Source organism: Haliaeetus leucocephalus, unplaced genomic scaffold (assembly GCF_000737465.1).
Source record: "Haliaeetus leucocephalus isolate CR32 unplaced genomic scaffold, Haliaeetus_leucocephalus-4.0 Scaffold668, whole genome shotgun sequence".
NCBI classification, from domain to species: Eukaryota; Metazoa; Chordata; class Aves; order Accipitriformes; family Accipitridae; genus Haliaeetus; species Haliaeetus leucocephalus.
In genome coordinates, this window is record NW_010973104.1 from 5,460,130 (window position 1) to 5,477,912 (window position 17,783).

The 17,783-nt window shown below is 40.2% G+C and overlaps 1 protein-coding gene across 1 annotated transcript in view; it reads right to left on the reverse strand.

Annotated features, from left to right (window-relative positions):
• Positions 1-17,783, reverse strand: part of CMIP (c-Maf inducing protein) — a 135,810-nt gene that overhangs the window by 49,687 nt on the left and 68,340 nt on the right. Inside the window, exons 2-3 of the mRNA XM_010579671.1 lie at positions 13,420-13,545; positions 3,049-3,099 (exon numbers count right to left, since the gene is read on the reverse strand). Coding sequence (XP_010577973.1) covers positions 3,049-3,099; positions 13,420-13,545 — 177 coding nt within the window. The remainder of the gene's footprint in view (positions 1-3,048; positions 3,100-13,419; positions 13,546-17,783) is intronic.

Here is a 17,783-nt window from a genome sequence, read left to right on the forward strand (position 1 = left end):
CCTCTTGGAGCTGGATCTAAAACACAGATAATTATGTGTTTGGTTTTCTTTTATTTCTGTTTATCTATAGCATCTCTTTTATTATTCTCTGGGCTGCAGAAAGAAATTATTCTTGATTTTTATTTCAATGTTTGTCTCTAGAACAAAAATTATTTCCAGGGTGCTGGCTGGCAAATTGAATTCCCACAGCGTGTTAATCCTTAAAACTGCACCACATAAAAGCTCTCTCACAGACCTTAGTACCTTCATACAAGACCAAAGGATAACCAGTATGTGGCTGAACCTAAGAGCTTCCCCAAATATTTAACAACACAGCTATTCACTGGACCTATCCATTTTCCAGATAGGTCAGATTACATGCAGCATCTGACTCCCGAGGCTTGAAGCACAGGAATAGGAGACAGAAGGACATTGACAGAATATGAATCTGCTCTCACAACTGTAATTTAAGTATTCCTGTTTAAAGATCAAGGGGGGCAATCCTCACTGCTGGAAACTCTCAGAATATCAGTCTGCCATCTCTAAAATAGGTTTGGGCAGGGCAGGGCAGGGGAAGTGAAGGTCTCCTGCTCCACCTACATCTAGTGCCTAGTACGCTGGGGCTCTAGGTTCAGCTGGACCCCCCTAAATGCTTCCACCACACAAGTACGAACAATAGCGAGTTCATCTCTGTTGAATGTTTTCCCCCGAATAACTGCTTCAGCTATCTGCACCAGTTTGCATCTGTGTTCTACATGCCCGCAGAAATGTTTTGACCTATTATTTGTAAGACCACTGGACAAATATATCATTCATCAGCACAACCACCCAATTATAATACAGCTGCGGCGATCTCTCTGCCAGCTGGTGCTTTGTGTAAATGACCCATTCCAGAAGAATAGGCTTCCTGTTTTTTTGTGGGTTCCCTCACTACCTGCTTAATCATCAAACCATACAAATTATGGAGTGAGATGAACCTTGGCACCTGGCTCTTAAAGTCATAGGCTATGGTGCAAGTAAAGTGATAAACTTCACTGAGATAGACTACATAACTGCACTCCTCCACTCTCCCTTCTAGATACAGCACTTCTCTTGCCTCTTAGTTCTGTTGTGATTTCACTTAAACCTGCCAAATATCAACCAAAATAAAGAGCAGAAAGTTACCAGGTGCTCTTCCTCTGAACTATTAAGCAACAAAACCCATCAAAACTATCTCCATTTTAGCAAAGAGAAATTTATTAGCGTAAAGTACCTGGGCAGTGACTAAACGACTGTTCTTATGGGAAAAAGCTACTTGCTATTCTTGGTAAAGGGAAGGTCTTTCAAATCAAGATAATGTTTCACTTGTTTTGCAGAAACGAACTTAACGGGGGTGGGGAGGGAAGCAAGGAAGCAAAAATAAATCCTACTTTGCAACAAGTTAAATTACTCAGAGTTTCCCAAAATGAGAGGCTTGGTCAGAAGCATTGGAGAGTTTAAGGAATACTCCTTTAAAAACAACTTCTACAGAGCAAAGCTCCCTCTCCATGAAGGAAAGGCATGTAAGCAAGCCAGGTCATTCTGTCTAGGCTTCCTGCCCCCCACCCCACCCCCCATAATTTAATTGATGGGGTGGGTGGTGGGGGCGTCAGGTTGCACCTTTACCACTCAGAGTTGCACCTACAATCCTGATTTTCCCCTCAGTGCAGGAGTGAAGTGGGCACATGCCACCAGCACATTAGTACCACAGTCATCCTGGTTGGGTGTGAGGTAGGAAAAGAAATTCCATTTATTTCCATCCATGCTTTCTCTGACCATCCTTGCCTGCCAGAGCAGGAGGGAAAGTAACGGCCACATGGAGATACTATCTCTGCATGCTTTAAGCCCTTCGTTATTCTCAGGAGTCGCAAAGAAAGCAAGACTGGCTAGGCATTGTGTTAACGATACTGTCAAGAGGCCAAAATGAAGTGCCACACCACAGCGCAGCCTTCTGCTATCAGCACTACTGTCCCGTGCTCATTTAGGCTATCAGGGTAACAGGTTGGAGAATATGCCAGTGGTCTGGAAAAGGAGATCTCAACACTTGGCTCTTACTGATAAGAACCTGGATCCGCTCAGAATATGATTCTGCCAGACGCTGATGTCTATACAAAGCACACCAATACTGTAGTTTTGCCACACAACTATTTTGCAGCTATCAAACACACCTACAACAAAACCAGTCTGGTGGGAGGGACTTCCTTATATTTTCACATGTGGTTGCTGTCAGCAGACTGAAATCTTGATAAGCTACACAGCCAACCTGGCCGACTTCACTGAAACCCTGCCGAAGACAAGTCCTGAGCTGAAAAGCTACTGCTTGTGTTTCCCACCACAAGACAAGAGAGGACAACCACATTCAGCATCTGGCCAAAACTTGTTTCCAGCTGCATCAAAGATCCATACAGATTCCATCCAAAGGTCAGCAGCTACAGTTTTTGATGAGGAATGTGCTGCTTTTGAGAGACAATGTTGTCACTGTGATCTACTTCCCCTACTCAGGGCAATCGGTCCCTTGTTCCCACTGAAAATGAGAAAGGGCTCGAGACCTCTGAAACGGAAACTGCCTTTAAATCCAAATCATCCTAAAGCATAAACACAGACTGATGCATAACAGACTGATGCTACTTACAATAAGCAACTCTAAAAGACACTCTTTCTCCCTAGTTTCTCAGAAAAAGAAAAAAACAAACAAAAAACCCAAGTATCCCAAGAGTCCAAAGCATATGATTAGACTGTAGTCATTCTGTAACATACTACACCTCATAGCACAAAACCAAAACCATCCAATCTCTATACTGTTTAAATGTGAATTTACTGGCTATCTACTTTTGGAAGCCAATCACACATTGATAAAGCTGGGCTATGTAACAAGTTAATTTGTCCACTTCATTCACGATATGAACAAAGTGAAACTGCATACATGTTCTGATTTAGGGTTTCTGTAAGAAAAAGACTTTATCCATTCAGGGCCCTTAAAATGAAGCAATGGGGAATGCTAAAAAGTATTCTTAGAGGCAGACAAGGAAGACAGTGAAGTGCAGAACTTACCTTCCACTGCAAAGAATGGAACCACTGATCCCTCAGGTAGCTGTTTGCAGCCTGCAATAAAAAAAAGTAAACCAGAATCATTACTTTCTACCAATGTTTCAAATCACCCAGCCAAAACTAAGCAAATCACCCATGTGTGCCCTAAAACCAATAAGGCTGCACTCACCATATTTTTCTGAACTTTATGACCCTGGCTAACTTCACCCCCAGCCTCATCAGAGTGAGGAAAACTCTTTGCTCAGAGCTACAACTTCACATTATAACCAGTTTATTTTCACAGAAAGCAGTGACATGAAGACCTTGCTGCAAATGTAAAATAACTGAACTAAAACCTTACAAAATATTAACCTCCTATGAAACGGTGTCCAACCAAAAAGACTGTGAAAAATCCTCCCTGATTTCAATCAGGTTTTGGTCAGATCTTTAATGTCTGTAGGATATTTGCCTTTGCTATTAATTATCAGGAGCAGAGTAGGAAGATGGGTTGACATTTTACTAGGAGGGGTGGGTTTTTTCCATACTCTAGTTTCCCTTCTTGTCTTGCTCCTCAGCTGTCCCAAAAGCAATTCAAATAACGTCTTAGCTCTTTCAGTAATATTAAAACAGAGTGAAAAGCATAACACACACAGACATGCAGATACATGCACAGACTGTTTGCAGCAACGGCATAAATGTTGCAATTATCACTCCCAGCAATCACCCATTTTTGTCCGTATTAAGCACAGCTGCCAGAAATTCTCAGTGTGAAGCCAGGTTCGTAGCCAATGAAGGAATAGTTCAACACTCCTAAAGGTCAAAAGGCTCGGTATCAAAAAATACAAAAGCATCTACAGTGACGTAAATATGCATGCCTTAACAAGGTGACATAAGTTTGAAATATTTGAGTGGGTAGAGATGCCCTTTGGCTTTTCCAACTCTATCTCATCGCTGCCAATGGGCAATTTTTACTTAGGATTCAAAACGCTTTACACAATCAGTGAAAATTACAGGATAGCCTATAAATCCATGTTAAAAAAAAAAAAGTTAGGTTCTTCACCAGCTAAAAATCACATACTTCTTGCAAATTAAAGCATCATTCAACAAGGTAAGTATTGAAAATCCACACCACAGAATGAATTTCATTTCCTGACACTGGTTCAGTTCACTGATAATGACAAGAATACTAGAAGTAAAAATGTTGTATGGTTACCAAAACCGTGTTTAACCTCAAGGTCAGATACTGATGTCTTGGTGACATAAATTTGGACTGATTTCTCTGAATTAAATGGAGTAATGCTTTTAAATCTATGCATTACATTTTATTTATTTAGTTAGTTAGTTAGTTAGTTAGTTGTTTTTTAATTAATAAGAATCAATTGCTCCTAGATCTCTAGGCAATAAAGCAGAATAAATCTATCATAAATAAATTTGGCTGACCACAGAGTTTATCAAAAACAAACTTTCCATTGCATGAAGAACGCTGACATATCAGAATATGAATTTGCTACAAATGGAAACAAAAAGCATAACTTCCTTTTTTTTTTCTTTTTCTTTTTTTTCTTTGTATGCAATGAAAAATTGTAAATACATTTAGAGTACAGATCTTCAGGATATTTTAGTTTGCCAATATGTAATGATTTTCTTTCTGTTATTTACACAGTATTTCATATATATATATATGTGTGTGCAATATAACATACGATAAGATAGACCTTTTACCTATATAAGTTACAGAATTGAATTTCAATTCATTATATTTTATACTATATTTTATTATGATAAAAAGGTCAAAAATAATTTGCCACAAAAAGCCTGAAGACCATTTTCAATATAATTAAAAAGGCATGAAAGTAAATATGCTTGGATAGTTCTTATCTTTGTCCAGACAAAATGCTTTTAAAGCCCACCACATTTCTTTGAAAGATTCAATTTCAAATTGAACCCTTTTTTTTTTTTTCTTTTTTTTTAAGGAGAAAACCGTTTCATGGAGGGGAACAAAAAACCCTTCATTTCAAATGCTAGCATCAAAGCCCTTTAATGAATAAGTAAAACTGAAAGTTTTTGTAGGCTTGAGCATGTATATTAAGCAATAGCACCAATAATATTGCAAGTTTCACATCCATTCCTTCCTTAAAAAAACATATGCAGATTGAGTACATAGGAGCTATGCAAACTAAGCTACTGTCATTTAAATTAATAAATTCCAAAATATTCTAGGGGGATGAAGTACTTCTCTCGAACAGGCAAAACGTCAATCTGATTTAGTCCCTGGTCTGACCATTACATGACTTGAACCAAAAATGCACTGAAATCTAAAGTAAGAGCAAATGCTAAAGCCCTAAATGGGAATTGTTGAGAACTGTTAATTAATCTCCTGCTTTTGGGAAGTCAGTAGCTAGAGATTGTAAAACCATTACAAATAATTAGAAAATACTATGGGTAGATAGATTGTGCAGCTGACTCGAGCCTTACATAAACTGGATGACAGAAACTATTAACGAGGACAACAGCATCAGGCAGAGGTAGACACAAGCAGACTGCAAATACTGGAGGAGAAAACAAACAAAGAATGCTATAAAAGGCAAAACCAAAACCAGCAGTGGAAAGACTTGTTTAACTTGACAGCAGCAATATATAAAAAGTAAAATTAGCAAGGTGACCAGGTTCCAAGTGTGGGGCCAAGCACTGTCTACACATAGTGTTAGCTATTGTAGAGCAGAAGCGATCAAGAAAATTTGCATCTGGATCTAGGTTAGGAGTTTGAACCACTCTGAAACTAGAAACCCTCAGAGCTCGGGCTAGCGTTCAAGACCACTTCCAAGGAAAACGAAGACAGAGGAGAAAAAGTGAACAAAAAAGTAGAAAAGCAAACCTTTATGGAATCCCCACACTTCTATTAATGATCAGGACTCGACAGTAAGAGGTACTTGGAAAGTCAATGGTCATTTCACCAGTGCTCTTTCCACAGTGTTCAACACAGATAGACTGAATGCATTTAACCCACCACCGTTATCTGGATGGAGCTGTCTGACACCAGCGCTCCCCAATTCTCCCAGACTAATCCTTCCAGTGCACCCTTCCGCCTGCCTGACTCCAGCAAGCTGCAAAACCACAGCAATGTGCAGGAAACGCTGGATCTTTTGCGGAGGACAACGAAGAGCTCGCTCTTGCACAGCATCCCTTGCTCCTCCCTCCTCTTTTTCAGGCTTACACTGAGAAAGGGACTACACGGAATATTTCTTTCTTATCAAAAGAACCGTGAGCTTCATCGCATGCCTGGATGATGGAAGAGCCATCAGGCTCTTGTCAGTGCTCATCCAGACAGCCGTCCAGCCGATGGCCACCTCTGCGCACACTGACTTACTCAAGCGTGCAGGTTATAGTGCATAAGATTTTTGAAGTTTGGAGCAATGAGCACCAAAGTGTAAAGCAGCGGAGGGAACTACAATTCATTTATAGGGGCTGCACACATGTACATGCCTGGAGCCCAGCACTTCTGCACTGAAGTCACCACTTCCCGGGAACTGACACCTACTGTTTTTTTTACTCCAGCTGAGGGCATAACCTACTATATTTATTCAGCTCTAGGGTATAATAAAGAGGAGAAAATGAGACACAAAAGAGTTTAAAACAGGCTTTCCTTAGGCATTCTGACCACACAGGGGAAGTTTTTCTTACTCATAGCTTTGCCCACACAGTGGGTCCTGTTCTACACCATTAATGTTACAGCTACCTTTCCAACTTAAAAAAATAAAGATTCAACCTGGAAAAGTTGTGCCTGCTGCTGCCAGAAATAGTCACTGAGACAGGAATGATGTATAATGGAGATTTTATAACCTATCTATGTAAAATAATAGTTTGGGCCCCCTGTGTGTTTGGTACTTTTAGGTCCCAATACTGCGAAGAATTTTGTTCTCAAATGCAATGGCTTTAGCAGGGTTCTGGGTGGCACACGGTCCAACTGATTGGAGCTTCTTGCACAATGAAGGCCTCCCGCTGTTTTTGCACAACTGCAACGTAGTAGAAAAGTACTTTAGAAAACAGGAAAATGTGGCAGTAAAACTCTTAGAAGGTGTAAAAAAGATTCCAAGTACTTGTAGCTTATTTATTACTATTCCAATGAGGAGGAAGAATATCTACTTTAAGAATGCCTACTGCAGGTAGTACTTTTTTTTTGAGAGGAGTTGATCCTGCAACTGTGTTCTGAAGGATTTTATATTCTAATTTTTGGGGTGTAAATGGTCAGTCAGAGAGGAAAAGCTACCTGGGATCAGCTGCAGCACCAACTTGACTCATAGGATTAACTTCATCAGCTTCAAAAAGACAGCTCACAGGAGGAAAACTGTGCAAGAGATTAAATACCCGCATATGCAGAGCTTTAGTCAACATGAGTAACTTTACATCTCTGCTCAAAAAGGGAAGTATTTTTCTCTGCACCCAAAGTACTTCATTTCTTAGCCAACAAGTAGGAATACACTTTTGCATTAAAAAGCAGTGAACTTTTTAGAAGCAGATTTTCTTTTTGCTCACAAAAATAGGAAACTGAACACTTATTTCATGCCAGCATTACATCCCCTGCAGTAATTTCCACTCAGGCAAGGAGGAGACAAAATAGGAACCTGCCTGCTGCTGAGAAACAGAACTCCTGAAACTCTGCAAGAAACTGACCACTCCAGAAATGATGGCGAAGACCTTTAGCTAATATCAATACTCACAGCTCCACTGATACCAATATGTCTACAGCAACAAGCATCAGCAGAAAATTTGTCATTTCCACCACAGCACACATGCCATGCTACCAAGTTCTTTCAACCCTAAGTTAGCACTACGGCATCTCTTCTTACTGGCATGTGCGTTAACTCAGAAGAATACAAGAACAGGCTTGTCCACGTAGCAAAAAGTTCCCAGATTTTTCCTTACAACTGCATCCTTCACACATACCCTCCTAAGGGATTTTGCCATCTGAAAAGATGTGGCAATAAGTGGGACTTGACAATCCGGATTCTGTTTTTAACTCTTCCTGGTTTTATTCTGTTTCTCTTTCCCTTGCTTGTTCTCTGGTCAGGACAAGGTTTTGTTATGCCTTCCTCTAGCTGATATTCATTACCGGGACTCGTAGAATATTGCAGGTTTCTCTGCACCAATCTCTTATCAGCCACAGGAACAGCAGAGGAGAGAGGCTCAGGGCTGCAGGAAGTCGAACCCCCACGGCACGCACGCTGCTGCCTCACGCAGACTGTACAAAAACTTTATATTGCTGATGCAAATCCCAGCGTTGCACCTCCATGACACGGGCAGGCCTGCAAGTGAAATCTGCCACTCTTCTGGCTTAACTCAAGGTACAGATAGAGTTGCTGGTAATTGCTAGAAATGCCGTTTTCCTCCTGAAAATATTCCCCATCTCTGCTGGATTCTGGTCCTTGCATGAGCTCTCCACACCAGCAACATCAGCTAGACTCACACTTAAAACAAAAGCCAGGTTCTCTTTGGAGACTAAAATAAAATGTTACTAAAATATCCAGTGGAAACATTTACCAGGGGGACTCCCTGGCAAAAACAGCATGCTCAAGCACCGAGCTGAACGTGTGTGTGTGACTGTTGTGCTTGTCAAGGCTTCCTGTTCTGTTTGTTTTTCCTTCCGACTACACTTGATTGCCAAGAAATGAATAAAACAACACTAGCGATAGGGATGGAAGTGGCGGCCTTAGGGCATTTAGGATCCATCTGAAAGAAAGGAAACCACGGGAAAGCAGGCAGTACTGTCGTGACTGAAATACCAAAAACTTTTTCCTGGGACTCTTCCTACAATTGGTGTTAAGCAGCTTGTGAAATCATACTCTAAATTTCTTTTCAATCTTTTTCAAAAGGTTATTCCAGTTATTTCACTATCAATAGCAGCATCCTCTTCATAATCATCCACACAATACCATAACTGCACACAGTGCTTTACAAACGGAAAGCGTAAGAGCAGAAGTTCAGCCCAGCTCAAGGAAGCCCAGCTATTACTGACACTAAAGAGCTCCCACTTCTTCATCTTAGCTCCTATTTCCCAGCCTAAAGAGCTTGTGGCCTACGAGCCAGCTTCAGCAACACCTTCTTTCACACCTGCTATCCCAACTGTAGGAAAGGAAAAAAAAGTCTGTGAGAGTTGACTGCTGCTCATCAGATGGACCAGGGACCACATCATTTGGCAGGAGGAAAGAAAACACAAGCCCCCAGCACGTCTGGAGAACTGACCGCCCGTGACTCCCACGGGGGACGAGGAGAATCCCCGAGCGCTGGGTGGTGAAACATGCCTGCGCTCAGACAGTTGTGCTCATACAACAAACGCTGAGTGGGAAGCACACGCACGAAGATGCCTTTTCAATGCGATCGCAGCCCAGATTAAGCTGTTTGCTGCCTGAGAACCAAATCCTCCTCTGAAACCCAGGTAGACACGTCCTGTTAGCGTGATCTGATTTCTTAAGAGGAGCTGCATCACCTCCGGCGTTGCCTGTCAGATTTCATGTGTTAAAATAGGTTGGGATGGGTCAGTACTGCTATGGGAGGACATCAGGATGATGTAAGGAAAGGTAATGGCACTCTTCCTTCTCTGACTCATTACTGTGCAGTAATAAGCCAGAAATAGACCTTGGTGACAGCAGACAGGGGGGATGAGAACTTGAACATGGACTGGGACTCTCTTGTGACATTTATCATGGCTAACACAGACAAATAAACGAAGGATGCTCTGACACCACATGCTGACATCCTCCCACAAGGATTGCTGGAAATGAATTTCCATCTGAGGGAAATGCCAGTTGTCCAAAATTTCCTTCTGCTTCAAATCAGTGAAGCAGAAGTTGGAATTTTAAATTGTTCTGCAAAATGAAAAATCAGGAAAGCCTGTGATTCAGAACTACTAAAATGCTTCATTTTATGTCAAACCATGTCAATAATATCCCATAGTATTAAAGAATTTACAATACAGCATCTGCAAAAACATACATCAGAATATAAAACTGAAATTAATCAGAAATATGAAATAAATCAGGGGGTAGTCAAAACAGTTCATTTAAACATTTTTATATATACAAACCTGATTTAGATCAAGTTTTTGGAAGAAAAACAAAACAAAACAAAAAACCAGATTTCACCAAAAGTGCATTTCAGAAGAAGCAGTACTGGGAACGTGTTTTGGACTAGTTTGACTTGTTCCACTATCATACACTTCCCGATACCAGAGTTGGACATTATATCAGAGCATGCTGCTGCTCAGACTAGCAGGGAATGATTTTATAAAAGACTGGAAGTCCCAATTTCCCATAAATGTATTGAAGTGCCTCAGAAATCTGGAAATAACTGAAGTATGCAAGGGCTGCTTTCTCAGCATCTCCGTTTCCCAGCACCTCGGTGAACGTGTTTTTTGGATACTTAGACTTTTCATCACCTATACTAGAGAATTTCTGCTGAACTCAACTACTTGATAAATCTGGGGTTTGCATCTTCATTTCTTAAGTGTACTAAACATAACTTTTAGTACTGTTTTGGATTTGTGAATACATATTACAACTGTATAAGGGAAATCTATTTTTGTACTCCCTCTAATCTGGCCACATTTGATGAATTGAGACGCTACCAAGGACCAAGTCATACTAAAAACATTTTTAAAGTTTGTATTTTCAATTATGTTGAAATTCCCATAGAGTTATAATGTAATCTGATCCAGTCTGCTCAGCCAGTCAGCAATAAACATAACAGAAGCCCAGCTCACTCCACTTCTTTATCAGTTCCTGTAAGGTTACATAAAGACACCAATCTTTTCGAAGAAAATACTAAAGCATCCACGCTAAGATGTTACTTTCTCACAAATGTAATTATTTGTTTGTTGGGGTTTTTTAAAGAAACAAAAGGCAGGCTGCTCCAGATTAAAGTCTGCACGCCCTACCAATTTCCTTTAAACTCAGCAGGGAGCTGTGGGTTCAAACTTTATCTTGTTTCCTACTCAGCAAGCCTGTAAAGGCAGCTACCATAAACTATAGAATAAAGACTTAGAAGTGGAATTTGGAAAGGCAGATGTAACTATTCTGGCTGTTGAAACAGATATAAACATAAACGCTAGCACCACTAAGAAAACTTATGGAAAAAACAGACTCAAAATTATCACAAGAAAAAAATCAAAATCATCAAACTTGACAAATTAGTTTCTTCCTAATTAATTCAATTAATGGATTAGGCAAGGAAGATCTCATCAATAATGAGGACCCTAATCTAGCTGTTGGGAAACCATGGCTTGTCTTCCTGCTTTCACCGATGTCACACACAGTAGAGGCTTTTTAAACCACAGAACCAGGACTTAGGTGGACTTGCAGCAGCCTGTCTTAAATTCAGACTCCCTACACTCCCCGGTAATGCCTAAAATCAGTAAGTAATGCTAAGCCACAGAAATTCACTAGGCACTGAGCAAAGGCATTTATGTATGTTCCATGTGCAATGGGACACATGCCTGTGCTTCAAGGACATGTGAAAAGACACACAAATGCCACCTATGCACCAGGAGTTAGATGTTCTCAGGTCATCCCAAACTTATTTAGCTGCACCAATTTCAGATTAAAATGTGGGAATGGCTGCAGCACCCTTTCACAGGGCTGCAAAACCCCAGGATGACACCAGTCAAGTAAATGAAAGAGAGCTCCAGAAATATACTCCACAAAGGATGTGGCCATGAATGTTTCCATGTACACCTCTAACCATTTCAGAGTGAAAGTCTGTTTCCCATGCTGAAAATCATCAAAACCTCATGGTATGTTTACGACATTCCAAAACCATCCCAAACCCCAAGCACAGGAACCACGTGAAGAGCTGAAGTCAAGTACTGTGTTCTCTAGGCTGCTATTATAATCAGCTCTGTGTACAGACAGACGCATCAGCCTGTCTGAAATGAAGGCAAAGAAGAGCTGGACCTAGCTGGACCTCATATTAGCGCAACCTAGAGTTAGTCATATCGGCTTCCCAACTCAGAGTCAACTTTGCTGTTCCACGTCTCTACAGAAGTCTATAGTATGGAAAACACAGACCAGCTTGGCGCCTAGCCTTGGGTTACTGAATGATACCACTTGGGTTATTTTTCACGTGATCTGCAGGTAGAGACGTTTCAGAAGAGCTTTAACTAAACCCTCCCTGGATACATATGGTGTCACATTCTTTGTGGACCTACAGGGGCTTCAGCAAACAATTCACCACCAAGAAATAATGAAATGCTGGATTGTGCACCATGGTGCAATGTGTACCATGATTCTCTTGGACAAATGATCCAGCAGACATGGTCATCACAGTCATTAGCGTATCATTCAGTATGTTCCCATCTTTTTATCTATCAGACTACATTTTGTGCAAAAGTGGTACAGTTAAAGTAAGTGTGTGTGTGTACACACCCAAATACACAAGCTCTATTGTGATCAATCCTCTGAAGTTTTTCATACTTTTTCAAGAAAAAATATCCTTTTTAACTTTTCATGAGTTATCCACAGTTTAAACTGGTTTTTTTCTTCGCATTTTCTGCAGAAATTGCTCACCCAGTCTGTTCACAGTCCTACCTGCATGAAATGCATATACACAATAGTCATGGCTGTATATTCAACTGAAAAAGCAAATTCCTGAAGGGCAACAGGTAATAAATTGTCTTTGAAACAATGTTGAGAACTATGGTAAGAGTTAAGTTGGAGTCAATTCATTCTTTTTAATTTCTCTGGGGGCCAAGCAGCTGGGTCTTCAATCGCTTTTCTTTTCCTACTCCAAAGTAGTTCCAAAGCTCAGTGCTGTGGAGTGCTTTTCTGTCACTAAAACTTGCAGTGACCTAAGGAATCCTACAGAGCCTCACAAGTGGATGAAGAAATCTGGAATAATGTAAACGCAATGTCTTCTGTTTTAAAATAACATTTAGAAAACTAGCATATGTAGATATCCATACAAATATACTGAAATCTTCCAGTGAAGATTGAATATCTTTTTTTAAAAGATACCTGTCAGTTCCAGTGCAAGTTATGGATTTCCTATATGAACAGAAGGTTGAAATTTTTAACTTTTTTCATGCAGGAATAAGACTATATGTAAAAATACAATTGTTCCAGGCTTGCATCAATGTGCTTTTCCACAGAGCACTATTTTGATGCACATAATCAGCAAGAAGATTTAATTGCTGTAGCCCAAAATTTCCATTGTGACTGTCAAACAACATGAAGAGTTTCAGAGGTATCATCCCGAGCAAATTTTCTGGTGGTTAGATAATTTGACAGCACTGAGTTCTCTGTCTTTTCTGAGTCCATCTAATTAAGATTTCATGCATAGCAAACAGAAGTTAAAGGAGATTCATAGTAAGAGAGAAAGAGAATTGTACTTCTGTGTTTACTGTACCTGCAGTAAGACAGTACCCCCTGGGATTGTGAGCTGTAAACAGTACTTAGGGGCATTCTCCCAGGAGAGCAGTTGAACATCTTCAATAGCACTGTAGGAAATGGAGTTTTCCATGTACCCAGTTGGCTGCAAGAAAACAAAGGAGAGTAAAAAAAAAAATGTTTACTTAGTCATTAGAAGTTTCACAATTTCAAAGTAAGAACAGCACTAGCAAAATTACTGTTGGTGTTGAAAATACCTGCAAAATATCTAATTGGAAAGCAAAATTCCTATACAGGCCATTCAACAGAGAGATTCATCCAGCCACCTTCATCCAACTCGTTCAAGTGTTAAGATCACTCACATAAAAACAAAACCAGGCCAAACCTAGTTGCCTGAAATACAAAAATGTCAAACTGCACTTGTTCTGGACCCAAAATCAATGGAACATAATTTCAAGTTGAACTGAGTTAAGAAGGGGTCTGGCCATGGACGTGCTATAAATGTGTGAAGAAGCATCTCAGTCACACAGACAGAACAGCAGTGTACTATATTAAGGCAGTTTCAGTCCACGCATTCTTCTTGTTCTCCCTGGCTGCAAGGTTGATCAAGCACATCATCAAAATCTAGACTGATATATTTGACAGTGCTTCTCGGGGCTCCAAAGATTCAGCCCTCAACTTTCAGCAAAAGCAGAGCAAAGCAACCAACCTACTCATCTCAGCCTACTCATCTTAAGTACGTTAAGTACTGGTTTCCTGCACAGACTGCTGATGCCCAGTTTAAAGTGAAAGTCACAATTAAAACATAAATAAGTAACTGTGCTTTGCAATTACATGTACAACATAAATTGACAGTAGCAAGGAAACAAACTTAAACATGAAACTCCTTATTAGTATCCCTAGTATCTGTAATTCTTAAGCATTACAGAAGTACAATTATCTCTGAGACAAGCTGAAATATAAATGTATATATGCAAGCACATGTAAAATTATGTCCTAAACATAAATAAATACACAGATACATAGCCATGTATCTATCGAGTATATGTACATACACCATACTTTATGTGAGTCTTCATGTTGTTTAAGTAATTTGAGTATTTAACAGAGGTGCTCAAAGATGTCATTTATTTCGCTTTGCTACAGTGTAAGCGAACTGATCAGTATTGCTATGGCAGAGAAACTATTTTCATACAAAAATGATTAATCCCACCACGTGGATAAACCCTTGGGTTGGCCATGTCTTGCAAGAGAATAGAGCTCATTACGTTTATGAATTATTTTCTCACTATTACTGGTTTACATATAACTTAAACTTCTCAAACTTACTCCCACTGCGCCCAATACGTAAGTTATTTTTAACTGACAGTCTTGAAATAAAGAAGGCAGGGGAGAAACCACATCTATTTCAGGGTCAAACAGGGCCAACTCTTAAAATCACAACACAGGATTCCTGGGGGCGAGTGTGAAATAAGCAAATTGCGTTTGGAATGTCTCTACTTCTAATTGGTACAACCTTCTTCCATAAGTTAAGTAGGTGGTGCATCTGGAAATCGTACTTTGAAGTTATACACTTCATACATGTTCATAAGGCCATGAACGTCATCTGCCAAAATGCAGTGATGGCCCTGTCATCCACCTTTGCTGCTACAAAAAGACAGTTGTCTTTTCCCCAAGAAAAACCCAGCAAGCCAGGGAATTGAACTTTAATATCTTTTTCAGTAATGTTTGTTGTGGCAGCATTCATTTTACACTAGCCCTCGCTGAAAACAATTTTCACTGTCTCTTTAACGAAAACCTTGTTATGCAGGAAGTATGATAAACTTCTGCTTATTCATTTACCCACAATATTGTTCTACACTAGTGACTGGAATCCCAGTGGCTTAACGCTGATACTGTACGTCATGAGTTGCCTACTGGAGAGTAATTATCTTGTTCTCACAGGAAGTCAAAGGCCCAAGATCCTTTGGTAATCAGCATTACAACACTCAGGGAAAAATATGAAAACAGCCAGCATAAAATCTAGTACGCTCAGGAGGCAAAGTTATCAAAAACGTGCTCTGAAAAACTGGAGAAGGGTGAAGTCCAGAACCAGCCGACACAAATATAAAATTAAATTAATCAAAGCAATTTAAATTTCTCTCTTAAGAAGGTGCTGACTGCCCTTTAATACCCTCCATTAACTTCAAAGAGGATTTGAAGAATTCTCACAGAATCTGTTCCCAAGAGAAGCCTCTCCTACACCTTAAACCATCCATTTAAACAGCATTAAAGACAACTGATCCAGTTCAATCACAGCTCTGTAGCCATACACAAGTGATTTCATCTCAGGAATAAACCTCTTCTCATAGAGCAGTCCTTTTCGTTAAGGAGAATGGAGGAACACAGAGTTCTGCAGTTTGCAAAGGATGGGAAGACTACCTAAACCATAACATGGAATTACACAGATGGCTAATCTCTCCAAATGAAAGCATTATGCCAATGAGGTAGTTTATATAGCACTCTCATGATCCCACTTCCATACCTTCTACCTAGTCATACCACACACAAAGCTTTATACAGTTGTTTGCTATCTTACTCAAAAAATGAATAGCCCAAATCTATTTCAATCTCTATATGCAACATATGCATTGTTTCTGTTTTCATTAAAAACACCATGTTCTAGGAAGTTAAATACTTTCAATTCTGAAAACACCAGCTATATAGGCAGCTTCACCTCTGTTTTGCAATCGAAAGAGTCTAAAGCAAAGTGATTTATCACTGGGTAGAGTTCCTTGAGACTGTGCTTACAGATGCTGTCAAACGCTGAAGACTGCACTCCCACATCAGGGCTGTGCAGAAATGCTCTGAAGAAGCACTGAAACAGAGCTGTCCTCGGACCCGAGGCTTCCCAGACCTCACAGGGCTAGGGTGCTCCTCGCAGGGACACCACGGCACACACGAGGTAAAGGTCAGCCCCACACAAAAGGACAACTTACTTAATCCCTGCACAGAGCGGTGTTCCCCCCGTTGTGTTTTCTCAAGACCAAGCACAGTTCAGCCATTTACAGGAAATGGCCTGAGGTAAAACCACAGCCTGAGTCACTGGTTCCTCTTAAAATACAGACTATTTTGACATTCAGGTATGCAAACGTCGATCACGGTGAATCACTGTGGTCGATAAATAAGCAGTGCAAGTGTTGCACGTTCTCATGTTCCAGCTGGTCTTGCTTACACACACCCCCAGAAACTGCATCCTCACCCCCAGGTCACTTCATGGGAAATTCAAATTGGAACAACATGAAAGACCAGAAAAGTGGATTCAGAGATTTGAAAATGCCTAAAATGAGACAGATCCTCGGTGGGTCACCGTGAAGCACCTGGCATCAATACTAGTCTTAAGCAGCATTCCCACCTCCATCCACCCACTTTGCCTCTTCCCGTACAAATATTTGTCTGGCTGTGGCGTCAGGCAGATCAGGGAACCCATCCAGCTTTTGCCAGACTACTTTTTAGCTCCTTCAGCCCCATTTCTAATGTGAAACAGAAACTAGTATGTTAACATAACTTAGGGGGCAGCCTATCACGGGGAAGGGAGTGAGCAGTGAGGACCTGAATATTTCAATCTAATTATTGGTATGAGACAGTCTACAGCTACAGCTTCTCGGAGCAGTAATACATCAAGTTCAGTTGAAAATGCCTTTATTTAAGAAAATAATAATTTTTATTTTTATAGCTGTCGTTTTTGAAAGGAGATTTATACTTCTTGGCAAAGTCTGAAATCTATCAAACGAAGCAAGATAATGCACTTTTCTCATTCACTCTACAAAATTAATCTTGACTTAGGAAACTTTGGCCAGAGAATCTACATATGTCAGCTTACAGATTTACAGTTACAGTTTTAACTTCTGGCTGTTTGCTGTTGAACATGTTCTGAAAAACTGTAAGAGACTCATAAATGAAAATGAAATTTATTACAACAAACAAAAACCCTAAGTCAAGGAAAGATTTTTCTCCTCACATTAGCCTTTAGCCTCATAACAGAACATGCAATTTCTCCATTGGGAAATCAGGTATGTTTTAACCTCAGTGAGAACTTTGTCTTTTTCCAGTTCCATAAAGATTTATTAATCATACAGCTTTGAAACAACTTTGTACCAGAATAGCCACACACCAAAACCTACTGTAAATCAAATCTATGGGGAATCCAGTGCTCCCAAAACTGGAAGAACATGTAGGCTCACGCATAAGGCTAGTTTTCTGTTAGCGTTTCTGGGAAAAGTCAGCAGCAGCAGACTACTCAATAATGCAAAAATCTGCCCACTTGTTTCCATGGGAAATTCTAAAAGGGAAAGAATAAACATGACGTCCATTGTTAATATGAGGCTTGTATGCACTTACTCA